Below are 10,040 nucleotides of genomic sequence, written 5' to 3' on the forward strand. Positions count from 1 at the left end.
TAGTTATAAATGTTTCATGACAAGGAAGTGACTGGACCGACAACATGGCGTTTTCGTCGTCTATCAGAAAAGGTCAGACAGCAATGGTTTGTTCATCGTGTAAAATTGACCAGAAACTTAAGTGGAAATGCTCGGAGTGTGGATTACTATGTTCAAGATGCAAGGAAACAGTTCACCCAATATTGAAATCTACTTACGGCCATCTTATCATTGACATTAAGGACGTCGGGAAAATAAATGAAGTTCAAGCAGAAGAAATAAATTTTTCAAACTTGATATGTCAAGAACACGTAGGTCTGAACTGTTCTATCTTCTGTACACTTTGTGGTGTGCCAATCTGTAACGACTGCCGTGCTAAAAGTCATGAAACGCATAATCTAGTAAAAGTAAGTGAAGGTTATGAAATGGTTTTAAAGGACTTACAGGATGTTAAAAACACAATTGTTCAAGAATCCAACCGTCTCGGGGTCATTGAAGCAACACTGCACGAATCAAGATTTATTGAAAAGGCGACGTATACACGAATGAAAAAAGAAATTGAAAGCCAAGAGATTTCTATCATAAATGCTGCAAAGAAACAGAAACAAAAGCTTTTAATTGAACTTGATGATAATTGGGATAAAGTTTCTCGGTCACTTGATAATGGAAATGCACATGTTCAGGAAAACTTGAAAACGTTATTGCAACAGAAAGGTCACGTTAACCATTTGCTGCAATCCAAGAACACAACGGAAGTATTTGCTGCTTCAAAACACATCTTAAAACCGAAGTCTACTTTACAAATTGAGAGCTTTACTTATAAACATGTTCCTAATTTTAGCAGAGGTGAAATTGAAAACACAAAAGCATTGTTCGGGTCATTGGAAAAGGTCAACGAAAGACCGGGTCTATTTCTTCCAGTGTTAAAACAGTTTCAAACAGATCACGAAATAAAGAGAATTATTGTTAGCTCCGACAACGCTATTTGGACAAGTAACTTGCAAACAATATTTAAAACTAAGATAAGTCATGGTTCTTTGAAAACCCTGTCCAAATTACATGTTAAAAACACCAGCATAGCACTGACTGGGTCAGAAGATCTTTTATTTGACGGTAAATACAACCTTAGACGTGTATCAAATGGCACTGAAGAAATAAAAGAAACGCTCTTAAATGTGCATCCACATACAGTAACAGCATTTCATGTATCACATGCGAATGATATTTTAATAGCAGCATCTGGGAATACCGAGGCCTACTCAAATGATGGAAAAAGACTTCTCATTAGCATGGATCAGAATGGAAACCAAAAGAAAGTATATCAATGTGACAGAAATTTCAGACCATTATTTACTTGTATTATTAGCATATCAACAAATAGGGAAAATAACATTGGAATAGTGGACAATACTTCTGAAGACAATAGGGGCAGAGTTATGGTCATACAAGAGAACGGAGAACTAAGAAACGTTTACACCGGTCATAAGAATGACACACCATTTAAACCTTACACTATTGAAGTAACATTTTCTGGGAATTTTGTTGTCTTGGACTTAGTGAATCAAAACCTCCATATATTGAACCAAGAAGGACGCTTTATCACGTTTTGTGATATGGAGGATCTAAATGTTGGCTTTATTGGTGCTTTTTGCATTAGAGACAGCCTTTTGTATATCGGATGTAAAGCCAGAAAGAAAGATATAATACACACAGTAGATATCTCTGGCTGGTAAAGATTTAAAATTTTTGTGAATCATTTTAGTTACAACTTTAATAAGTAGATACTAGTATGATGTGCTGTATCCAGTTTTTCTTAAAAGTGTAAAAGAATATAGGTATGGAATCTGGGTGAATTAAATGTAAAAAAAATCGCATTCAAGAACTGATGAAATGTAAAAATAAAAGTTTTTATCGGTAGTGGAGATATATATCTATTCAAAGATCTTACAACACTATTCATATAGCTAACCTTCAGAATAATAATCAAAGATGATATACATAGCCATTTTAAATAAGTTTATTTAAAAGTAATAACTGTTTTCTGTGGCTTACATTATTTTTTAACTGGCGTCCAACTGTTATCGAAAAAGCGAGAAATAGCGATCCTACATTCAGAGTAAATTAAAAAAAATAAAACATTTTTTCCGTATTTTACTTATAAAAGGGACTAAGTTTTCTGCCAGGAAACATTACATTCACTCTGTGGTTAAGTTTTTAATTTTTTTCATAACTTCCTTAAACTGGTCTGAATTTCTACCAAACTTTGACAGAAGCTTGTTTGTGATCATAAGTTAATATCCACAAGTAAATTCTGTAAAAAAAAAGATACACTTGTTTGGCTTTTTAACTGTTTTGATCTGAGCGGCATTGATGAGTCTTTATGTAGACGAAACGCGCGTGCGGCGTATTTAAAAATTATAATCCTGGTACCTTTGATAATTATTTACTTATATGGAATACCACAAAGTTAAAACTAAAGGAGATGGACAATGAAATCGCAAGAACATCGTCGTTTAAAAAAGGAGACTAATTATCTGGCTAACATTTAATAGCGTGGAGTATTCATATATGATTTTCGGTTTCATTGATTCAAAACCAGTCCGATTCAGGCTAATACTGCTTTTACATATTTGTATTATAGTAGTCATATATTCAATAAAGGCAATAGTAGATACCGCTGTTCAAAATTCATAAATTGATTGAACTAAAACTGTCCGTCACAAGACCAAGGAATTGTTTAAGTGTGAAATACATTGAAATGTGTCTGTCAAGCAAGTGTTTTTAGATTGTTGATATACCTATGTTTATTGCTATTCATTGTAATTAAAGTACGAACTCTAATTAAAGTTATTATTGTTTGAAGCCTATGGGGTTGTAAAATTGAAGGGATGATGATTTTCATTTTGAATAAAATCATTTCCATGACACTAGATTGAACTGGAATGTCTTGTTTGAAATTGCGTAAACTTTGTATTTTACATGGATTCGACATGTAACGTCAAATTGTTATATTTAATTTCGCAGTTTGTACTCCCACTTGTTATTTAATGATCATTTTTGAACAGTGTAAATGTAAATTAATCACGGATGATTTCAACACCAACTATATATATATAGCATTTGCTTTTAATATAAAACTAGAAATCAGCATTATACAATCGGGTGTTTTTCTCACAATTTTAAAAGACACATTTAAAGCAGGAAACTATTCCAATCAATAAATTAATCTGTTTTGGCTAACTGGTTCATTTTTTCCAAAGATTTGCTCCACATTGCATTGGTTGTTGCTCTTTCTGAATACCTTTAATTGATCAGTTATTTTAAATATCTTTATAGTTTAGTCATTCAAGGAATGTGGTCTCACTTGAAACAATGCAAGGTAACTGTGGTATGGATCGTTCACTTGCATACAAGCTAATCAAAATCAACGAATTATCGAGGAATTGAGTATTAGAAATTGTAAATATCTCCCTAAATCCCTAAAAATTGTAAAGTTAACTTTTTATAAAAAATTAAATCAGTGTTAAAAGTATTCATTTCCTAATTTTTGTAACAACTGATTATTTTCTGTGATCTAGAAACTTTATGCTGTAGATAGTAGAAGAGACTATTTGATAAAGAGTCTGTATAATTTGCAAGGGTATGATGACATGCCTTCTTTACTGTAACCATGTGACAATTGTGTCAAATTGCATTCATCAAAAAGAATTTCAACCTGTTTTTGGAACTCTCCACAAAAACAGTTCAAAATTAGTGTTCTTAATACCAGTCATGCAGTAACCATCTGCAAAAAGACCTGAAATCATTGGAAGATTTGGAGTTTAAATGGCAAATGAGCTTTCAAATATATGGTAATAAGGTTATCACAGAAGAACAAAGAAGAAATAGAAACATCATACAAAACTTCACGAACATATACACTCGAAATGCCAGCAAATACCTAGGCATAATCTTCAGCAACAAGTTTTCTTTAATAGACACATTGTCAACGTTGTAAGCAAGGACATTCAATATTGAAATTTATCGAACCAACGAAATCTAAAATGTTGCACTAAATCAGTAAACAGAAAAAGCAAGATCATATGAAGCCATTGTAAGACCTACTGTGGAATGTCAAGCCAAAACATGATCCCATCGCTAGAACAAGTGCAAAAAAGAGCAGTGAGATTTGGGTCATTAAAAGTGAATCATTAGTAGTCTCCACTTCAAACAGATAAAAAAATCTTAACATTATTGTTCGTACCGACAACACTTTATATGGAAAAGTAAATTATAAACCATATTTAAAACTAAAATGGTTCAACGTTTTTAATACGGTGTCAACATTATTTGTTAAAAACACCGGCATAGCACTGCCTATAACTGATTAAGATCTTTTATTTGATGGTAAATATAACCGTAGACATGTATCAAATTGCACGAAAGAAATAAAATAACCGTCCTTAATGTGCATTCACATAGCTTTTCGTTTATCACATACGAATGTTATTCTTATATCAACATCTTTTAATACCGAGACCTTTTCAAATAATGAACAGAGACTTTTAACTATCCTAAATCAGAATGGAAACCGAAAGATAGTCTATCAATTTTACAGAAATATGAGACCATTACTTGTATAATTAGCGGACAATTATGCTAATGATTAGGATAGACTTATGGTCGAACTTAGAAACATGACTTTTTTTTGTGTACATATGTCATATTTATGACAAATCATTCTAACTCGACACAATTTAAGCGAATATGTTCCTTACGTCGTAACTACAATCCCCTTCCCTTTCATGAATGTGACCTACCGAATTAGACTATTTACCAGATTTTTAATCACATAAGCAACACGACGGGTGCCACATGTGGAGCAGGATCTGCTTACCCTTCCGGAACACATGAGATCACCCCTAGTTTTTGGTGGGGTTTGTATTGTTTATTCTTTAGTTTTCTATGTTGTGTCATGTGTAGTATTGTGTTTCTGTTTGTCTTCTTCATTTTTAGCCATGGCGTTGTCAGTTTGTTTTAGATTTGTGAGTTTGACTGTCCCTTTGGTATCTTTCGTCCCTCTTTTAAGCAACCTTTTCTGAGAATTACGTTGGTCTTGACCTAGTGAATCAAAACCTACAAATATTGAACCTAGAATGACAATTTATTTGTTTTTGCCATGTGAAAGAACTTAAAGTTGTGCTGTATGCATCCGAGACGAACTTTTGTTTATAGGACGTAAAGCCAGAGATATATTATAATACACGTAGTAGATATCTCTCGTTGGTAATCAAAACTTAATTGTTGTGAAGAAACTATTTCTATCGTGTAGGATGTGCTATATCTAGTCGTTTGCTTAACATTATGGGTTTAAACGAGTACAACTAAACACTGTAACGCCAATAATAATACTTAAATTTCTATCTTACGAATCTAGATAAGAAGGAAAAAAAGGTTGATGTATAAGGAGATAAAACCTGATTTATATCCCGACGCAGTTTTATGACATGGTCTGTCCCGCGCTTTCTGTCATATCATACACACTATGTTTTGATCATAATAGAGAATTTAGTGTTGTTGGATTCTGTCTCTAAAACTTATTCTCTGTTTACAAAAAAAAAAGATTTGGCAATGAAACAAATCTTCACAAGATACCAAATGACACAGATATTAACAACTATATGTTACCATACGGCCCTCAACAATGAGCAAAGCCAATACTGCATAGTCAACCATAAAAGTCCCCGGAATGACAAAAATAAAACTAACGGCCGAATTTATTTACAAAAATGAACGAAATGGGATCCCGACCCTCCCTAACCTGTGACAGTGGTGTAACAGTTTAAGATAAGAATGATCTATTAAAAAATAAGTTGAAAAAGGCTTAACTCATCTGATGGATACAAATAGAAATACATCTAACAGAGTAGACCTGGCCAGGTACTTGTATATCCCAACAACAAAAGACGATAAGTACTGTTTTGAGAGACTCGCAGTTACTAACAGCTAGTTAAAAGCCACTAACAACTAATAAAAAAATCATCCATCAAGACTAAAGTTTCAATCAGTACACATCCAACATCCAAAGGTTTAAGCGTAAAGCTGTCATACACAGTCAAAGAAACGAGACCTTCTAAGATTCTTGTATAATCTGTGAAGTAAACCCTGAAAAGGCATCGATTTGGTCTACACTAGCAAATATTTACTCACGTTTTTGGTACATTTCTACCCTCATATATATCAGTACTGTTCGGCAAGACAAAAAACTTGTAATGTTATACTTTCTGTCAAAATCAGTAATGAAACAGTACTGAATTTATAGAATTAGTAAATGTACCGTTTTTGCATCATAATAATAAACAGTACTGAGTTTTCTGTCTTGCCGAACAGTACTGATATATATGAGGGTAGAAATGTACCAAAAACGTGAGTAAATTTTTGCTAGTGTAGACCAAATCGAAGCCTTTTCAGGGTTTACTTCACAGATTATACAAGAATCTTAGAAGGTCTCGTTTCTTTGATTGTGTATGACAGCTTTACGCTTAATCCTTTGGATGTTGGATGTGTACTGATTGAAACTTTAGTATTGATGGATGATTTTTTTATTAGTTGTTAGTGGCTTTTAACTAGCTGTTAGTAACTGCGAGTCTCTTAGGAAAATGCATTGACAACGTCAGGTGGATGGCAGTTGATAGCATTTGATTTTGTCAGTTTTTATGGAACTTTTTTTGTTATTTGCATTGAAGTTCGATATTTTTTTTGTACTTACCCTCAATGATTTATACATCCAAGCACAACAGACAGGGGAAAATATCGCAAATTCATATCATGTCATAGTTCGAATTTACCGTAAAAACTGCATGCAATTCAAACTTCAAGGTATATAACCAGCAGTGTTTGAGCCGGGCATCATAATGCTTTACTGTCGTTATTTCATGGCGAAATATAAGAAATGTAAACTAAATGTATTTATTGGCGGGGATATCTCATCAATGATAATAATTATAAATAACGTATTTGTATAAGTTTAATTAAAAAAGAGTAACTGGTTTCTGTGGCTATCAGATTGATTATTATTACAATACTAAAACAATTAAAATTGTGATATCCATTCTTTTTGTGGAAGTTCAACTCTTTTTTTCCAGCGAGGGTTGTAACTTTTTTTTTTTTATCAATTCCAGTTATACATAGTACACGTTCATTAAAGTCCACAAAGGTATACCAACTGAGATGGAAAGTATAACCATAAGAACATCGTTGTACATTAAAAGAAACCTTATTATCGGGCTAACTTTGAATTGTATCGATTTTTTATAAAAGAGTTTCGGCTGTTTTGATTCTAAACTACTAGTATTCTGATTTAGTCTCAGAGATGACTTTTGAACAGCGGTTTACTACTGTTGCATTTATTCATTCAAGCAAGTATTGTTGGATTGTTGTTACACATATGCATTGTAATTAAAGTATGGAGGCGTATCGCCTGAGATCAACCCCAGTTTTCTGTGAGGTTTGTATGGCTTAGTCTTTAGTTTTCTATGTTGTGTCATGTGTACTATTATTTGTCTGTCGGTCTTTTTCGTTTTTAGCCATGGCGTTGTCAGTTTATTTTCTATCTATGCGTTTGACTGTCCCTCTGGTATCTTTAGTCCCTTTTATCGAAGACATTATGGTTGAAGCAATGATAGAGTTCAGTATTTTTGTTGTGATTTTACTTTTTTTTTTCAGAAAATTATTTGAGATTATTGTAAAAGCTAGTGTACGAGGATAATACACATTTTCATGAAACTTTATTGAATAGGAATACCTTTTTAAAAATGTGTTTGAATTTTACAAGTTCGATCTATTACGTCAAATTGCTTGTTTATTATTCAAAATTTCGCAGGTTTATGTCTCACTTCGTCATTCTGTTTTATATCTGTAGCTTTTATACCATGGGACGAAGGCGCCGTCGATTTATTGATATGACAATTGTTGTTCATTCGTTTGATGTGTTTTATCATTTGATTTTGCCATATGATTAGGGACTTTCCGTTTTGAATTTTCTTCGGAGTTCATTTTTTTTGTAATTTTTCTTTTTCGTTGAAGCAGCTTTAAGATTTATGTACCTTTTGAACGAATTTTTCAAACCTCAATTGTATCAAAACTAGATATAATGAATAATAGAGATAGACCATTTAGTACATATTCCAAGGGGAAACTTGATGCAAAGCATTATTTTTTTACTGTTTCATTGCATTTGATAGAAAAAGAAGACTTTGTGGCAAATAAATCAAGATTTTTATAGAAAATCCACAGCCTTTTATACAGAGATTGTTGTTATAAAATTTGAAACATAAATTACTCACTTGATTTTCTATGATGTGCTAGTGTTTATTTTTTACAAAAAGTTCTAAGCAACCTGTAAATTCCAAAACACCTCGTGCTGAGTCACTAAAGTCGAGCGCGTCCTAAAAGGTGTACTTGATTTTGCCATATTCATTATTGTCTTAACCAATAAATACATTTATAAACTTGTTTAAAGGAAATCAATGCTAGCACTGCATGCAATAATCCTATAGCTATCAGTCATCAAATTGCCAAATATGAGAGTACAAGGATAAAGGCTGTGGATTTTCTATAAAAATCTTGATTTATTTGCCACAAAGTCCTCTTTTTCTATTAAATGCAATGGAACAGTCAAAAATAATGCTTTGCATCAAGTTTCCCCTTGGAATATGTACACAATGGCCTATCTCTATTATTCATTATAATGTAGTTTTGATACAATTGAAGTTTAAAAAGTTCGTACAAAAATGGCTACAGAAGGGTACATAAACTTTAAAGCTCTCGACGCTTGTGTGCACAACTGTCTCATCTTGATTGTTCCAGTTGATTATTATGGACACAAATAATAATGAGTTCTCATGTGACTTCGAAGGTACCAATTCATCTTTAAAACGACAAGATAGCACATATGAATGGAGTTGGAGAGCTGTTTTGAAACTCTCAAATGACTTGGAGCACACTTATATCTTGATCCAGTTGGTTCTAATGGATCAGTCTTAACAAAGAATGCATTGTTTTATTGTTCATTTGTGCGATTTGGTGTGTCAAGTACCTTTGAGTTGTTGCTATTGTCGGAGTTGTTAACTACTACAAGTGTACATTATTACCTCTAAAGTCGTCAAAAAGGTTAAATAAATCTTTTGGTTTTACTTTTTACTAAAAATTCGTCGGGTTTTGATAGCTTTGACAAATCCCCATAATTTTGTAAAATGTACCAGATAGTTCTTATTGGCTGCACATTATCTAGTGCTAAGAATGGAAGCATTTTGGTGACCGATCCAGCTCCTGATTTGTAACTCCCTATGATATATCGTTCAATTCTATGCTGCATCCTCTCTAGTTGGTTAATTTTGTTTGTGGTGTATGGATCCCATACCATTGTGGATCTTACTTTGGAACATTGTAGTTTGGATCTAGGATGGTGAGTGCTTCATTTGTTTTCTTGGCTACATTTGAAATATGGGTTGTCATAAAATGTGACCACATAAAGCTAAACAAGCATGCAATCGGATATGAAAAATGGTTTCAACCCCATGTACACTATTTCATGAAGCATCCAGCAACAATATACTGAAACCACTACCCTCCACAAATTTTTATCCATTTTAGTATCCAAGACCTTAATCTTTGATATAGTGACCTAAACATAAATAGGGCTCTTTCTCCTATTATAAGTGACAATATATCCAAGGAAAGCTGCAATTGAATATATACTAGAAGTATTTGATTAGGCATCTTGTAAACCCAAATTATTGATGAACAGGTCAAAAATTACCCTGGTTTAAAATTAAAAGGTTGGGGTATACAAAAAATAACATGTATCAACTTTAGTCTGGGACAACATGATTAAGTGATTAGTTGCAAGTGGCTATAATCTAGACAACATAAACTGACGTGCCTTGTGTCTATGGTTTTTTATATTTTTTCTTCATTCAGATCTATAGAGGCAACTGCTATTAAAATGTTGTGCTGTAATGCGACCGTCCCTGATTAGAGGAGAGGGAGCACTCATATACAAGTTAAACCCCACCTCATTC

The 10,040-nt window shown here is 33.0% G+C and overlaps 1 protein-coding gene across 1 annotated transcript; it reads left to right on the top strand.

Annotated features, from left to right (window-relative positions):
- Positions 1-2,848, top strand: LOC134711920 (uncharacterized). Its single transcript, XM_063572910.1, has one exon. The coding sequence runs from the start codon at positions 45-47 to the stop codon at positions 1,710-1,712; it is 1,668 nt and encodes a 555-aa protein (XP_063428980.1). The 5' UTR covers positions 1-44; the 3' UTR covers positions 1,713-2,848.
- Positions 2,849-10,040: the final 7,192 nt, after the last annotated feature.

Source organism: Mytilus trossulus, chromosome 3 (genome assembly GCF_036588685.1).
Source record: "Mytilus trossulus isolate FHL-02 chromosome 3, PNRI_Mtr1.1.1.hap1, whole genome shotgun sequence".
Classification (NCBI taxonomy): Eukaryota; Metazoa; Mollusca; class Bivalvia; order Mytilida; family Mytilidae; genus Mytilus; species Mytilus trossulus.